This window comes from Parasteatoda tepidariorum, chromosome 1 (genome assembly GCF_982258835.1).
Source record: "Parasteatoda tepidariorum strain Cologne lab strain chromosome 1, Ptep-v5.0, whole genome shotgun sequence".
In the NCBI taxonomy this organism is placed as follows: Eukaryota; Metazoa; Arthropoda; class Arachnida; order Araneae; family Theridiidae; genus Parasteatoda; species Parasteatoda tepidariorum.
In genome coordinates this window covers 27,717,048-27,735,052 of record NC_141755.1, presented here as the reverse complement: position 1 = coordinate 27,735,052, position 18,005 = coordinate 27,717,048, and the positions used below count along the sequence as shown (strand labels likewise).

At 28.2% G+C, this 18,005-nt stretch overlaps 1 protein-coding gene and 1 pseudogene across 5 annotated transcripts in view; both read left to right on the top strand.

Moving 5' to 3' along the window:
* Positions 1–18,005, top strand: part of LOC107436518 (bifunctional 3'-5' exonuclease/ATP-dependent helicase WRN) — a 49,667-nt gene that overhangs the window by 15,810 nt on the left and 15,852 nt on the right. For all 4 annotated transcript variants that reach the window (XM_087160761.1, XM_087160775.1, XM_087160766.1 and 1 more), the window contains exons 9-17: positions 9,781–9,863; positions 10,016–10,122; positions 10,203–10,309; positions 11,677–11,837; positions 12,541–12,632; positions 13,811–13,883; positions 15,502–15,610; positions 17,004–17,186; positions 17,486–17,594. In XM_087160761.1, coding sequence (XP_087016887.1) covers positions 9,781–9,863; positions 10,016–10,122; positions 10,203–10,309; positions 11,677–11,837; positions 12,541–12,632; positions 13,811–13,883; positions 15,502–15,610; positions 17,004–17,186; positions 17,486–17,594 — 1,024 coding nt within the window. The remainder of the gene's footprint in view (positions 1–9,780; positions 9,864–10,015; positions 10,123–10,202; positions 10,310–11,676; positions 11,838–12,540; positions 12,633–13,810; positions 13,884–15,501; positions 15,611–17,003; positions 17,187–17,485; positions 17,595–18,005) is intronic.
* On the top strand, positions 41–7,603 carry LOC147816346 (uncharacterized; annotated as a pseudogene). The gene is made up of 3 exons (XR_015430237.1): positions 41–347; positions 3,902–4,719; positions 6,011–7,603. The product of XR_015430237.1 is annotated as an uncharacterized LOC147816346 (transcript).

Here is an 18,005-nt window from a genome sequence, read left to right as displayed (position 1 = left end):
CTCTAATCGAAACTCGATTACTCTCGAATTTCGTAACAATATATACCTTGTAGTTTTCCATAAATTTTCCCTTTTACCATCGACACTTGTCCTTCCGTTGGCGTCATTTCCTAACTTTTAGTTGTAAAACGTATTATACAAGAAACGGCTTCGTATTTGTGTTATGTAGTTTAGACTAGTTATGCCTGGGAAGTGCTATTTTAATCCCCAATGGATAGATAATCCAGCTTATAAAGAATGGATTTTATCGGTGCCCGAAAACAAGTTCAGAGCCAAGTGCCGATTATGCATGAAGGAGATCGATATTGCAAAAATGGGAGAATCTGCTCTGAAATCACACATGAAAGGTAAGATGTTTCATTTTTTATATTTGTGCTTAATGAATAAAACTGTTGCATTTGTGATTACTTAGTCTAAGTCTAGCAGTAGCTGAGATTGGAGAAAGGTATTTGGGGTACGCTTATTTAAGATGGTTGAACTGGGACCAAATTAAACATTTTATCAATAAGATAATGTCTGAACTAGTACCGTAATTTCGCGGAGAAACGCCTCTCTCAAAAATCGGCTGAAATAAAAAAGGTTTTTACCGGACACGCAGCACTATCGTACAGGCCCCGACGAATTTTTAACAATTAACGAATTTTTAACTTAACGCAGGTACTGATTAAAAACTTAACGCGTGCTCTAAATACGCATATGTATATAATTTAAATAATTAAATAAAAACCAATAGAAGGATATTGAATATACAAAAAAATAGAAATAATCCTATTTTATAATAGATTTCCAATAACTTTCTAAGTAAAATTAAGCATTTTCTAATTGCAAAGTGAAGTGACCAATAAAATATAAATAAAATAATATATCAAAAATTATTAAAATATGCATGAAAATTTTTAAAAATAAAATCCAGAATCTTGTTTTAGAAATAAATGATAAATGTAAACAAATTTTGTTTAAAAAAAAAAAACTTAAGAATGATTTATTTAGATATCACCTATCACTATATATTTATATCACTGCTCTTAAAAAATTCTTCAAAATCAGAACTCTCTGTACCAGATAAAATTAGGTTTACTAGTTCATTGTTTATTTCTGGTTCATTTCCGTCACTAACACTTTCAGCCTCAATTTCGGTTTTGTTTTGTCTCGGGATGATTTCCGCTTTTTTGAAGCCATGTATCACGGCTTCTTTTTCTTTTAATTGTTGACAGCTTAAACGCAGTGGTATAATTTTTCCTCTTAATAGGAGGTATTTAAAATGAATAACTTAAATACTAGTTATGTTAAAACAAAACTAAAATAGTAGAAACGAAACAAAAATATTAACGGAAGAAAAATATTAATAAAACAAAAACGCATCAGAATTGAAGATAAAACAATAAAAAAAATAAGCTGAGGAAGATGATCGAAATCAGACAGAAATATGAGCATTGTAAAAAAAATCTCTCTAGCAAGTTTCTATATTTAGCATTTCCTCCCCCTATTTTCGCGTCACAAATTAGATATTTTTTTAAAACTGACTCCGCCTAGGACGGTCTTTTATCCCTGTCTAAAAATTCTCACACACTTTGCTTTTTCCCCTCTTCAGGGAGCCTTAGTTGAAAGTTTGAAATTCTTCTAGAACATTTTAATTATAAGACTATTGAAGGTCATCCCAAGCTCATCAGCACTCGTTATTCATCAAACATTCACATGTCAGGGATGAGATTCTTCCGCGGATTTCCGCTTTTTTTTGCTGATTTTTCCATTTTTCCCGCTAATTTCCGCTGAAATTTTTTTTTTTGCACAAGTTAAAATATTTTATGAGGAATTTAATTTTCCACTGAGCGAAATTATTGAAGTCCTTATTCCTCCCTCTGAAGTTTCTCTAAAAATCATTTCCTTGGGATAAAACTGGTTGGCCTTTATACAGGGATGAGATTTTTTTTGTCTCTCGAATTTCAGCCTTTTTATCAAAAACTCCGATTCTCTAAAAGTTTCGTTTTTTTTTTTTTTTTATAAATATCCCGCTTTTTTTAAAAAAATTCAGTCGTTGAAGTAAAATAATTAATATTTATTTACGATTTTCAAAGATTAACAGAAAATTGAAACTACGTCCTAGCTGCTAATCCTGCCGCATTTTTACTTATATTAACTATTTTCTCCGATTTAACGAACAGAAAATAAGATTTTCCGTATTTTTTATCCGTCGGCGGAATAGCTCGTATTTTCGTAATTCAGACGTCGCTGCTTCTTGTATTCTGGCGTGAAAACAAACAAAAAAAAGAGAGAGAAAAATAGAGGTGGATTTGCTGTGAAAATATTTATTTGCTCATTCAGTTAATCTCGTAAATTTTTATTTATTATGTCTAATCGAAAACAATGCAAACAAGCCTGTTAGAAATCCCAAGTCCAGACTGCAAATATCTCGATTTTTATTCACACAATTTTAATATCAATCATCGATTTTCGCACTTACCTGATTTAAAAGTTTCGCATTGCGATTCTGATTTACGCTATTTAAATACCGTACATTATGATTCTTATTTACGAGATTTAAAAATCAAATATCGTGTTTTGTATTTATGCATTTTTGAAATCGCGATTTTATTATAAAACATCGATTTTCGTATTTGCCTGATTTAACAGTTGAACGTTGCGATTCTTATTCAGGCGATTAAAATATTGTACATTGCGATTCTTATTTACAAGATTTAAAAAACCAACATCGTGATTTTTATTTACGAGCTTTTAAAACCCCATGTAGCAATTCGTATTCACGCGAGCTTAAAATCCAATGTCGTGATTCGTTTTTGCGGTTGTAATATCACGCGATTTAAAAATTATGTATCATGATCTAAAAATTAAGCATAATGATTTGTATTTTCGCATATTTTAAATTCGATGTAGAGTTTCATATTTACTTGATTTAAAAGCCTCATATCGGGATTTATAATCACATGGTTTACAAGTTTAGATATCGCACTTTTTTTGTCAAATTTTTGTTTATATATATATATATATATATATATATATATATATATATATATATATATATATATATATATATATATAAACTTCTTGGATTTCCTCTTTTTTACTTTCTGACTACTCTCATCCCTGACATGTTTTTAACAACTAGTTGAAGAAAAAAAGGGAGTGGGGAGAAGCATCCATGACACCTGAAAGAGTTATATTTCCTGAAAAAAATGGAGGGGAGGGGGGACATTTGTTTTAAAGTTGATGTTATCACTGGCCCCACCCTGATTTTCTTCATTTATTCCTTTCTGATTTATGCTTCTCCACGCCCATTTCCTACACTCAACAGCTGTTCCTATGGCAGAAGGGAAAGAGAGACTATGTTCTTTTGTGGATTGTGGTCTCCAGAAAGTGATTCCTGTACTTCAAATTCAACATAAACTAGCAATAATATAAATAAATTTTAATTCAATTAGCGAATTTTTATTTAATTAAATAATTCTATTTAAAGGTTAATATTAATATTTTGATTCTTTATCATAGTTATTGTTTAACGTACGTACATATTCTAGTTCATTTAATTTACATAATGCAAAATATAATTTTTAAAAAAACATTTAATGACTAACTTACCATAAAAAGGGATGTCTATTTTCTCTTTAATTTTTATAACAATATTTATTTTCACAATGCAAGGGGCAGAGGTTTTTTTACATCAAATCATGTCTTCTAGAAAAAAAGTGAAAAATAATTAAAAAAATGACAGTTTGGTTCTAGCAAGCTGTTGGTTATTGGTAGAAAAATTGTTTAAAAAACATACGTTTAAACAAAAAATTTTCCTCTGTGTTTTAAACGTTAACAACCCTGATTTACAGTATTGCCATTTAGCTAGTACAATCAGTTTCTGTGTATTAGTTTGTACATATTTGGTGTTTTTCAGGTAGTAAACATGGAGAACAAATTAAAACAAAAAAGCAGTCTCATGCCCTGAGTTCTCTTTTTCCAAAGACATCAACATCTAATTCATCTGGTGTAAATACTCCTTCAACACCGTGTGCCCCAAGTGAGACAGAAACTTTGGTGTCCGAGGTTACATTGTCTTCTTATCTGGTCAAAAGGGGTGTGCTTGATGCTGAAATTCTCTGGAGTCTCAAGTGCATCACTAGTAATTATTCATGTAACTCCTGTGAAGGGGTTAATAAATTGTTCTCCAAAATGTTTGCTGATAGCAGTATAGCGAGACAATTTTCTTGTGGTGCCACAAAGTGCGCCTATTTGTGCTCCTTTGGATTGGCACCATACTTCAAAGGGATTCTTATAAATGAGCTGAAGAGTGTTGATTTCTACACTGTACTCTTTGATGAGACTTTAAACCAGTCTCTACAATCTAAGCAGATGGACATTATGGTAAGGTATATGGGAATTGATAGTAAAGTTTGCACTAGGTATCTTACCTCCCAATTTATGGGTCATGGAACTGCAGAAAATATTTTGTCCTCTTTTTACAAATGCACAAATGATGGTTTAAAGCTCTCTAAAATACTTCAATTATCCATGGATGGACCTTATGTTAATTGGAAATTCTATGAGAAGCTTCAATGTGAATTAAAAGAGGAATATTCCCACCAAGTCATATCCATTGGCAGTTGTGGATTACACATAATGAATAATGCATTTAAACATGGCGAAAATGCCACTTCATGGCATATTAATGAAATTCTTTCTTCTCTTTATTGCAGGGTTGGGTTTTTGACGTCAAAAAGTGGTTTTTGACATGACAAGGGTATAATACTGGTTTAAACCGTCAAAAACCCGTCAAAAATGTCAAAAACTAAAGTTTGCCAAAAAAATATATAAACTTCAAAACTACCAACAGTTGCCATGCATTATATTGAAATTTAATTATACTTTAGGTAATCAGCAGGTTTTAAAATATTTTTAATTAAAATTAAGGTAAAATAACAGATTTAAAATCTCAGAAATTTATATTCAAATGCATGTGCAGAAAAATTTTGCACAAAATTTTTTTAAATATTTATATTTTGAAAAAAAAAAATTTTTTTTTTGATACTTAAGAAAATTAAAAGTTTATTACTATGCATTTTTGACATATAAGGAACATATAACTAATATTTATATGGAACTTACAAGTTATGTTGTATAAATACAAACTTGATACAAGTGTATGAAAAAAAATTTTAATGTTATACCGAATATCTTTATTATCCAGTATGTTAATTTGAATTTAAAAGTAGTTATATTTGTGAATAATGATAAATATAATTCATATTGTTTATTATATTTATTTATAATTATTACACTTATCATTTTAAAACAATTCTTACCTCTTAATTTTTTCCCCCTACTTGTATTAAGAATAAAAAATAATGCATATCTTGAAAGCAAGAAGTAATTATTCAACAGCTGAATATTTAGATATTCAACAAAACTATGTATATAGTATTCAGCAAAATGAAATTCGCAAGTATTTGGATAAACTAAATTTTCAGCATAGTAAATGAATAGGCTGAATATACTGTAAATCGACACTAACTACTCTGTGTATTTAACAGAAAGCACTTAAATTTGTATTGTCTTATGTTAAAAGATTATTAAGAAGATTTAAAAGAATATTAAAAAGATTTTTTTTTAAAAGATGTCTAATGTGCAAAACTGCTAATGTTTATATTTAAAAATGTCTAATTTTTAGTATAATCTATACTATACACTAAATTTGGTTATAAATAAATTTCTTAATAATATCACTGCAGATTTTCAATAACACATGAAAATGAATACATAATATTACAAAAGATGTGAGCTTTCAAAAGTACAAGATTTTGGTTACTATTCAAAATATAAGTGTTCCTTCAAAATTTAAAATTTATTTTTTCTAGAACATATTTAGAAACACTATCCTTTATAAAAAATATATAAATTTTATGTATTAATTAAATTTCACATATGAATATAGGTTTTTGACATTTTCGACATTTTTGACAGTGAGGTTTTTGACGTGACGGTTTAAACCATGGTTTAAACTGTCAAAAACCTGCCAACCCTGCTTTATTGGTTGTTTCAGGACAGCCCTGCAAGGACTTCTGACTTTTTGTCACTGTCTTCTCTTAAAAAGATGCCATTAAAGTTTTGCAAATGTAGATGGCTCGAAAATATCCCTGCAGTAGAAAGAGCCATTGAAATGTGGTCAGATGTTGAATCATATGTAAAGTGTGTAGACAAGGGGAAGTTTTCCAAAATAAGTAGCAAAAGTTATCTGACCATTAGGGAAGCTGCGCAGGACAAGTTTACTGTTGTGAAGTTTAATGTTTTTTTGGCCATAGCAAAAATTATAAAACCTTTTCTAAAGACCTACCAGAGTGATGCACCTCTTTTACCATTTTTCTCTGAAGATACACTTAATATAAGCAAGCAGTTAGTTGTCTTTTTTAGCGTTTATAAAAAAGAAACCATGGAAAATTTTTCAAATGCTGCAAAGCTCTGCAAGTTTGATTTTTCAGATGAAATAAATTTCAATCAAGTGAATAAGATAACTCTAGGATTTGTTGGGGACAGTTGTGTTAAGCAGCTTTTGAAAAGAAACAGTTTGCTCTCAAAAGATGTGTTTAATGTCCGCATAGAATCCAGAAGTTTTGTGACAAAACTTCTGGAGAAGCTGTTGAGTAAATGTCCAATTAATTATTGCTTAGTAAGGAATGTGTCCTGTTTCAATCCAAGAAAAATGGCACTTCAGCCTGAGACTTGTCAAAAGTCTTTAAAAAAACTTTTGATGAACTTGAATGAAAAAAAAGTTGTTGTGGATAAAGAATGTGATGAAGTAATTTTTCAATTCAAGCATTTTATTGAAACCATTGTAACTTGCAATAAGTCTTCTTTTCAAAATTTTTCTACCGAGAATGATAGGGTAGACACCTTTTTCCATAGTTTTATCAATCAGAACAAGAAGGCTTATGATAAATTATGGCATGTTATGAAAGTAGTTTTTACTCTTTCACATGGTCAAGCATCCATTGAAAGAGGTTTCTCGTTCAATAAAAAAATTGAGGTTGAGAATATGATACAAGAATCATATGTTTCTCAAAGAATCATTAAAGATACTATAAGATGTTACGGAAGCATTCTCAATGTACCCATTACAGATGATATGAGAAGATCAGTGTCTATGGCTCGTTAAAGGTATTTAAGTAGTCTAGAGGAAAAACGCAACAATGAGAAAAATGAAGAGAAACAGAAGAAAAGAAAGGCTATTGTAGAGGAGGTGGATTTTTTGCGATCTAAGAGGGCTTACTTAGAAACTGATGTTACCCAAATGGAGAAGACATATGAAAACCTGACTGAAGAAGCTGAGAGAAAGAAAAACATTGATTTATTCATCAGATCAAATTCTATTAAAAAAGCTATTAACGAAAAAAATCAAGAGCTAAAAGAACTTGATAGCAAACTAACTGAAGTAACTAAAGCATTAAACAAATGTGATTAATTTTTGTTTGCATTGCAATCATGGGTCGTCAATCAAAAAGTTTGGACACTTTAAGTTTCAATTTAATTTCTCTATTTTTTATGGAGTAATTATGTAAGTTTTCATGACTAATAAATGTTTCATAGCTAAATACTTTTTTTTTGTGTGAGAATCAGAATATTATTATGTAAAGTTAGTTTTTCACGATCAATTACTTTAGATGATTGTTGGACTTGGATGACATTTTGTTTTTTAAACATTTTTGTTAAAGTGCAATGTTTTATTATATCATTAAAGTGCAATGTTTTTATTATGTCATTAAAGTACAACGCATATTATATCAAATTCAAGTGCAATGTTTATTACTTTATCTAAGATTGAAGTGAAATATTTTCATTAATTAAGAATTTTTGTTAATAAAGTCATATTGTATTATTTTGTTTGCTTCTTATCTCTTAAGAGACAACACCAAATATTTCCATTCTATTGCTTCCTTTCATTACTTTATAAAATAAGTAAGCTATATATGGTTCATGAATATGTTCCTTTTAATTTTTATTTTCAGAAAGAATTGTTGCTGCATAACATTTAGAGAAGGTTGTGTAAATTATGGATGAATTAATTTTATAATTTCAGAAATGATGTTTAATAGAGGAGAGGAGGGGGTTATGGAATACCTAAGATTTAGTTCTGTCTCTCTCATGCAGCCATCACGTGGAAATACCCAGGATTAAAGAAATCCTCTCTTCACCATTAACACCTCATTACCATTAGTTATAGCTTGTGCTGAAAATGATTTTGTGAATTAATATTTAAAATGAGTAGGGTTTTAAAAAAAATATAAATGCTAGTCCATTGAACATATAGTCTCTTCTCTCCATATAGGCAAAGCATTTAGGTATTATATTTGAAATTAATTATTGCCACAACAAGCATTGTTGCTTCTAGTAAAATAGAAGAGAATAATTTTTAAAATTGGTCTTAGATTAAGGTCCTTGAAAATTTTGTTGAGGTCCTTGAAAAGTCCTGGAAAGTCCTTGAATTTCAATCTCATCATAGAGTGGGAACCCTGACAGAGACAAGAGCAAACTTTTTCATTACCATGGAAAATCATAATACTTATATAATCATAATAGTATTAAATCATAATACTCTTATAGAAAAAACTTATTTCATAAAAATATCTGATTAATAAGAAATTATACATTGTTATTCCTCAGAATTGAAAATGTTTACGAATCTAACGTTGTGTGCCATCAACAGTGATATAATTCTTGTAGTCATGAAAATGATTTTTAACAAATCAACCACTTTTTTTCTGTATGGAAAAGCAAGAATTGATCAAGGCTTCCTATTACATCATATAACAGTTCCTTTTTTTTATAACTGTCATTGAACAGCTGACCCAATTTTGGGTTTACGACTACCAATATTCAACTCTGTAGCCTTGTAATTTTGAACCCAATATAGAAGACAAGGGAACTCCTGGAGCAAGTATTCAGGAAATTTTGCCTTTGTGGAGGATTTTTTGATTAAACTTCCCTTACTTGCATTACATGGAGAAGAAAACCTCCCACAGTCAACTTGATGTCAAGGGGACTCTAACCCATGATCTGCCTACCACTGAGGATATTTTACGTCAGCACTGTGGTCGGTGCAAGCCAGATGCGGAATTCGAATCGACCAATCGTTGCTGGGATTCAAACCGGATCACCTTATTCGAAGACGAGCGCTCAATATCCTGAGCCACCACCGATCAACAGAAAAGTCTTGACTTTACCATCCACATCTTGATATAATTAATAATTTAAACTAACACACCCAAAACTTTCTTTTAAAAAAAAGGCTGACAATTTTACTTGCTAAAGCATGTTTGTAAAGAATACTGTGAATGTTACTGCAATATTCATATTTTTTTCAATCATTATTATTATTATAATTATTTTTTTAATTTTGTTAATTCATTTTATTATTTTTGGATCTAATAATTTTTTCTCCAAATTTGCCTCACACCACTCCAGGTGTCAATTTCAGTTTTTGAAATATTTTAAGTTGATGAACTGAGAGGCAAAGGAATTACTCTTAGATTAATAGCCTTTACTTCTCTCAATCATTGATGAGTATTGAAGAAGCAATTTCTTTCAGTGTTGATTTTTCCCCTAACAGACAGCACACAAATCTTAAATTTGGTGTTTTGTCTCTTGAGTATAACATTGTTCAAATAATTAAACATTTGTGTTTATAAGCATTTTCAATATTTTAGTTCTAAACTGTTGTTATACAAATTAATGCAATTGATTTTATTTGCTATTTGTATATTAAAATAGTATTATATATTTTAGGGGGAAGCACAAAGTTATCTACATAACTCCAGAATTTGCTGAAAATGCTGTTTCATTATTGCAAACATTAGATAAAAATGTTGGTAAGATATTTAAGGAATTAATGTTAATTCAGTTGGATATTTCATCTTTTTATTTATATATGTATATATATTGAATTTCAAATATCAAATCATTTTTTTTTCCTAGTTTGCTTTCAATGCTTTTTTCCTTATTTTGTTAATATGAATTTCAGGAATTGTCCTGTTTGCTATTGATGAAGCGCATTGTGTTTCTCAATGGGGGCATGATTTTAGAAGTTCATACCGAAATCTAGGGTCGCTGCGTAGAACATTTAGTCATGTATGTTTTGAAAATTGGCCAATATAAAGAAACACTTAATGTATTTTTTTTTATACTAAAAAGTTTGTATCATTGTTTAGGTTCCTTTTATGGCTGTAACAGCAACTGCCACTCCAACTGTTTTAAACGATATTTGTACTTCCTTAAATCTACGAAATCCTGTTAAAGTAGTTTCAAGTTTTGATAGGTAACTTAATTTACTTATAACTAATAATCCTAACTTAATTTTTTTTCAGCATCACTCTCTTATTTAATGTAACTTGTTTAAATGTAACAACATTTACCCCAAACGTAAGCAATACTTGAAATTTTATAAAGCAAAGATATCCTCCTAAAGTAGTTTTAATAGGTAACTTAACTTACTCATAACTAATAAACATAACTTAATTATTTCCCTTTCGTATTTAATGTATTTTGTTTAAATATAGCAGCATTTGTCCCAATACTTGCAATTTTATAAAGCAAATCTATCCTGAAGTAGCTTCAGACTCTGATAGTATGTTTATATCTTTATTATAACTTAATTTCTTTTAACATATGTCTTTAATTTAATGTAACTGTCATTGCTGTAACAGCAACTGCACATAATATTGAGAAAAAATTGTAGTTTTATAAAGTTTAATTTGTTAAACATTTCTTACTACTATGTTATACGGTTAGTCGTAAAGAGAAAATTATGGGCTATACTAACCTCAAAGTAATTTCTAAGCTATTTCACCGTTTCTCGTAGGTTTGCTTAGTTACCCAAAAAATTGCTTTTTTTATTTCGTCTGACTGTCACTTTTTTTGTCTGATATTATAATTCCATGGCTTCTCTATACTTAACGTACGTAAAAAATTTAGGCTCCGTGTTCTGAAACTGAGATTTCACGTTCCCAAAGCTTTCATCAATGAAAAATTCCATCAGATCTATCTCCTTCGTTGATGTCATGTTTGTTTGAAGTTGTAAATATCATCACATCGAATTGAAATGTCATAAAATACTAATCATCTGGTTGATCCAAGTTTGAATTGCATTTAGTTACAGGCAATTTTTTCTCTGTAGAGAAACTGTTGCTGGTAATTTGACCAACTGTGTTTTCTATATTACATTTTATGAATTTTTTGTGGATGTTGATATGATTGCGCTAACATTTGTTTTGAATTGATTATTGTAGATAATTTTCATCATGTGATAACTCTATTAAAGTGACTGGATCCTTCCATCTTGTTTTTTGACACTAAAAATAATCTGCTACGTTATGGAGTATGATCTTTGTATGTTTGCTCAGTTGCTGATAATTTGAGCAACTGTGTACATCACATTAGCATTTTTGAGCAATTTTTAGTGGAAGTTGAGGATACAATTAGGCTTGTGATTGGCTTACCGGTTTCGCTGTAGATCATTTTCATCATGTGATATCCCTTTTAAAGTGACTGCATCATTCCATCAATGATGTTTTTTTATGATTACATTATTTACTAGGATCAAGAATTTTTTACATTAAACTTTTTTTAGGTTTAGGTTTCTTATATTATTATTAATTACTTTATTACTGTTCTAATTCCTTTTAGGCCCAATTTGTATTTGGAAGTCAGCATGAAGAGTAACTCAATAACAAATGATTTGCTGAGAGTGATGACTAAAAAAAATGGCAAGCCTAGTTTTGCAGGACCAACGATTATTTATTGTCCTACTAGAAATGCAACTATAGAGGTTCACAAGAAGATTCTAGGTGAGTAATCTTATTTAAAAATATCTGTTTAAACATTGCAGCACATTAAAATTATACGAAAACTAAATTACATATGTCGGAAAATTCTAAAAAATATAAATGAATGTTTTAATATCTTTCGACCTTATTTTTCATCAAGCTTTTCTGCATTTTTAAGTATAAAATTGTTATTTTTATGCGTGCAGTATTTTGTGTATGAAAACATTACTCTAAAAATATAAACTTTTTTTACAGTAAAAAAATATATACATATATAATTTTATGCTTCACAAATTATTGCTGCATAAAAAATGTTCCATGTTTGGTTATTGTGAAAGGCCTTAGCTTTGATCCTTCAAATTTTGTTAAAGTTGTAATCAAGAAATTTTATATAATTATTATAGTTTTTCTTTTAATAAGAAAAGCTTTCTTGAAAAATTATATGTTTTGATTTATTGAAATTATTATTATCCATTAAATCAAAGATAGTTATTAATTTATTGCATTTTTTTTCTTCTTAAGCATAATAAAAAATAAGTATATAGAAGGAACTCCAGTAATAAAATTTTTGTTAGTGTCTAAATGTTAATTTCTTGTAATCTGAATTTAATTCGCTCATATCAAATAATATTCTCATAGATACAATTCTTAAAAATACTTATTTTTGAAAAATTATTTTTTTGATAGTTAAATTTTAAAATTAAGTTTACCTGTTTTATTCTAGATATGAATGTATCTTGTCAAATGTATCATGCAGGAATGACACCTTTACAACGCAAGACTGCTCATCGAGAATTTGTTCACGACAAAGTTGAGGTAAAATTCCTGATCGTACATTTACAACATTACCATAAAACATGTTTTTATTTACCATATGTTTTACACCACAATAAATTTAGAAAATTTATGTTTCTTAAAAATTTCTTAATAATTTAAATGTAATGTACTAACATAACTCCAAGAATCAACTAAAATGATAATCAAGTTTCATAAACTGTGGTGGGAACTATATAAAATCTTGAACTGGAGTATACACCATTTTCCATAGTGATTAGAATATTGGTTCCCAAACTATTTCAATTTCTTCCCCCCTCTTTACTATTTCTAGAGGCTCATTCCCCTTTTCAAAAACACATAGATATACAGTATTTATTGAGATTTTGACTATTTTGTAACATGTTTTAAAATTTAACAACAAAAGCAGTGCTCATGCTTTCTTAGTTTTTTTTTCTTCATATTAGCAAACTAAGTTCTTTATTCATTGTGATGAGTGTGTAAGTTTTTAATTCATTGTGATCAGAAATGAACGTCCTTTTCCATAATGGTTAGAACATCTGGCTACAAGACCTAACTGATGATTTCTGGGCCCTAGATCGAAATTCAGTGCAAGCCCTTTTTTCAAAAATAGCATAAGTGTAATTTTCATACTTTGTAAGCTATTTAAAAAGCTAATTACTAATTATTAAAGCTACAACTAAAGTTAATTTATTTTTTGATTCTTGAAGTATCACTTTTAATTACTAAATTATTAGTTTTCAAGCATTTTATTAATGCTAACTTTTGTTGCAAATTCAATGTTAATTGGCTAATGTTATTATTGACTTGCAGTAAGCATAATAGCAAAAAACAGTTGTGAAATATTGCAAACCTAAATATGAGAAATTTGCAGATAATTATTTTAAAAAATTATTAAAGATAAATAAAAAAGAATGCAAAAAAGAAAGTTTAACTTTAAATAAAAAAATATGTAGAACTTTTTGTAAAAATTTTTAACCTGGCCAAAAGGCAATTGTCCCTTTCTACCCCCCTCTTTTAATACAGCCTTCAATATACTGGCTTAAATATTTTTATTTCTAAGATATGTAAAACCAACAGAACATATTTACCTTACTTAGGTTTGATACTATTCCTTGACAAAGACATTGCTAAAATAATTCCGATTCACAATCTGTCTTTATGTCCTACACTTATAGTTTTATTTTCTCTCCATTTAGGTTGTTGTTGCAACTGTTGCTTTTGGTATGGGCATTGACAAGCCTGATGTCAGACGTGTTATACACTATGGTGGTATGTAATTTTTAATTTTTTAAACTTTTTTTAAATTAACATTTAAAGAAAAAAATGTTTTTTCCAAAGGTATAAATTATAAAATTTTTAAAATCTCATTTTTTAAACTTATAGTATTTTTTCATAATGTCACAATTGCAAGAAGCTTAATAGTTTGTATTAATTCATGGAACATATGTTATAATGTTTTTTTTTAAGCAGAACTCATTTAGAATTTGAAAATAATGATAGAATATTCAATCGATTTTCAAAGTATTTTCAATTTAAGGAAATAGCTCTAATCCTCTAAATAGAAATTCTAATATTATTTTTAAAATAAATGATTGTTTAAAATATATTTTTTAGTTCATATTTAAGAAACTTGTAAGTAACGAGTTGATTATTTTATGAAGTAATTTTTCTTCATCAATTTTTGCACTGGAAAAAAATAGTGTGTGAAAAAGCTGTAATATTTAATATGTGTGGAAAAAAAGATCTAATATTAAAATGCTTAAAAATATACTTTTTTAAAAATATTTATGTAAATTTAGTAGAATTCCAAGTATCCTAACTTCAGTCATGTGGATATTTTCTTTATAAAAGTAATAGAAGGCTATTTAATTTTTTAAGAAAGATTATCTGAAAATTAATTTTTACTGGTAGGTGGTTATCTGCAGATTTGATACTGCAGAAAATATTGTAAAAATATATGCGAAACATTACTTTTGTATTTATTAAATAAAAAATTCATATCAGCAAAATACTATTTTTTGTAACTTACATCATTTTTTATTAGTTTATGATTTTGAAAAATATAAGGTAAATTAAAAATAGAAGATAAGTTCATTCAAATTCTTAACTTTTTCAACTAATTTTAATTCAATGGAAAGTTCTAAAAAAATTTTAAGTATTCTCCATTTCTTGCTTTGCAAACATTATTGGTTCCAATCAAAGTATTTCCCATGAAACTTTGGTTGTGGTCCACATTAAAATTTTAAATTAAATTTTATTTTTCTATTCTAGTAGCCTATGTTATTGATTAAATCTTTAAAATGAAAATAATGTGTATTAAAAATTGAGTGCTGATAACTCAGGGTAACCAGCTGGTTTAGGACTTTTTTTCCCCAATATTGATATTTACCTATATTGTTTAAAAATTGCTAAGAAGCACACTATTCATACCTGTGGAGGTCATTTTTAATTTTTATTATGTTTATAAAATGTAAAATATATAGAAATGAATCTTTGCAGGCACTGCCATTTATTGTGTTTTTGATCAAGGCACATAATTATGTGCTTAAGAATTATTTTTAGCTATAACAAATGCAGGCATAACTTTAAAATTTATTTAAAATAGCGTAATTTAGAATTTTGTATGTGTGCACAAATTTTATTGAAAGCAAAAGTGGGGTGAATTCACAAATGCTAAAAACAATTGTGATGAGAGACTTATCTTTACGCATTAGAGTTGAGTCTTACTTTATACACTTTCTATAGATCTTAAAATGAAGTTAATGAAATGAACTTAAATGAGATAGAACTTAAATGAAATTTTGCAGTGTGTTTGCTTCAAGATATAATTACAAAGTAATTAGTTGGTGAATAAAATATTTACTTTGAATTTTTATTCTAATCCTAGCACCAAAGGATATTGAGTCTTATTATCAAGAAATAGGTAGAGCTGGCCGTGATGGTTCTCCAAGTATTTGCCAAGTCTTCTATTCCAATGGAGATTTTGTTACTTCGAAGTTAGTTATTCTTATAACTGTTTCTTTTTTAGATTTATCTATATAAAATTTTATCTGAAATAGTATCTTAGTTTATGACCGGCGTTGAAAAATCTAGCTTTTTTTTGGTTTACGACAATCTATGTTCAACTTAGTTGCCTGGTAATTTTGAACCTGACTCAGAAGACCAGGAGACACCTGAATCCAGCATTGAAACAAACTAGTCTTTGTGGAGAACTTTTTGAACTTTCTTTTTTTTTTACACAGAGAAGAAAACCACTAAAGTCACTTTGATTCATTCTTTTATTGGATTAGATTTTTTTTTTAATGCGTATGACATTTTTATGATTGGTTGAATATACAAGGCCCCTTTTATTAGATGTAATTTTCAATGAATAACATTTAAGTTTCATAAATAACTAAATGTTTATTCAAATAATAATCAAAACAGAAAAAGGTATTTATATTTTTGTGTAGGTATGCTTGTTGTTCATCCAAAAAGCCATGAATGATTGCAAAAATTTCTACAAATTCAAAATAAAAATTTAAGTTGCACCATTTTTAAACCTGATGCAAGTTCTATACATTTGTTAAAGTAATTTTCATAACTGGTGACATGTTTTTTTTATTAAGTCAATGTCATACTCATTTGCTGCCAATGCTTCTGAAAGATCAATCTCTTTCGAACTGAATATATTTTTAAATCTCATTTTGTTATTAGTTGTAAACATTTACTTTTTACATATCTTTACAAATGAATTAATTTGTCATTTTATTTACTGTTTAGTTTTTTTGTGCTTTCTATTTCATCAAAGCAAAAAATCCTAAGAGCACAAATCTGTGAATTATTACAAAATGACTTGTTTTGCATAATTCTGCTAGAAATATCCTTTTTTTGTCTTTTGTTTATTTTGAGCACACATCTCAAAAAATTTAAAATAAATATATTTTCCGATTATGTCTGCCTTGTGCTTAGGACCCCTAAGCCTAACTTTTATAAATGTTGTAAACTTTATGGTTTGTGAAAATGCTTTGTAAATGTATATCATAATATCTCATTTTTTTAATGTTGTATAAGTTTTTTAAAACTATTTCATTATTGCGTTTTCATCTCTTTTTTTTTTCTTTCTCATCTACGAATTTTTATTATCTCATTTTTTGGAAATCCTGACAATTAATATATGATGTTATTTTGTAGCCAAAGTTTTGAAATACTGTTAACTTAATTTGTTAACCAGAGAAACACTTAACTTTTTGCCATATCTTATTGGTAAGCAATGCCATTCATGGCTGAAAAACATGGGTAGTCATTTTACTTTGCGGGAATTGCTATTGTTATAGATGTTTCTTATTTTTTACTCAAACAGTGATATAAAAACCAATATTGTTGCAGTAAAAAAAAATTTTATTGCAGGTTTTTCTTGAAAGAAATTAAAAGTGAAAAGTTTCTAGCTCATAAACAAGATATGATATCCAAAATGCAGCAGTATTTGAACTCAAATCAATGTCGAAGGAAAATGCTTCTATCTCATTTTCAAGGAGAATCTGTAACAAATTTGAAACAAAGTGATAAATGCTGTGATAATTGTAAGAAAAAGTAAGTTCTTTTGTATCAATAATATTATAACAATCGCATTCATTTAAGGAAAATTAGTAAAAATATGTAATAACATTGCTAAAGAACAACATTATAATTTTATTCAATTTGTGTTTTGATGAACAATTTTCTCTTTTATATTAGAAACAAAATTTAAAAAAAACTTGTTAAATGAGAAAAATTTGCTTTTTCCAATAAATTTATTCTTAAATTTTTTTTGAAAATTGTATTGCATCTTATGTAACTAGTATTTATTTGTAGTACATGATATTAATTGTATTACAATTATTTTTTCCCAGAATCAAAAGAGCACAAATGTCATCTCAAAATAGTACATCATCTCAATGTATTGCAGATGACAAAAAAGATTTTTCTGAAGAAGCAAAACTCTTGTTTAGTGTAGTAGAGGTAAATTCTGTTTTATTGCTATGTAATATTATTAAAACATTGGCTTTTAAGTTTTGTTGCAGCATTATTTTTTAAGAAGATTATTTTTCAATCTATATATATATATGGTTTGTAATGAAGGGTGTTGTGTTGGCCTGATATCTCTAAAATTTGGCCTGGGCCACCAATTTGTTCAGTGTTCCTCCAGACCAACAATCAACGTGTAGGGATGGTATGCTGTTTTGATTTCATGTTTTGGTCTGTGTTTTTGTCACAAAATAGTATATTTCATTACAGTTGTGAATATTATTCGATCTCTATATTGTAATTTTTCATTTAAACTCTTTTTAATTACTTACATAATAAAAATATAGGAACATGTAAAAATGTAAGAGGGCCAATGGAAATGTGTACGGACTATCAACATCTTAT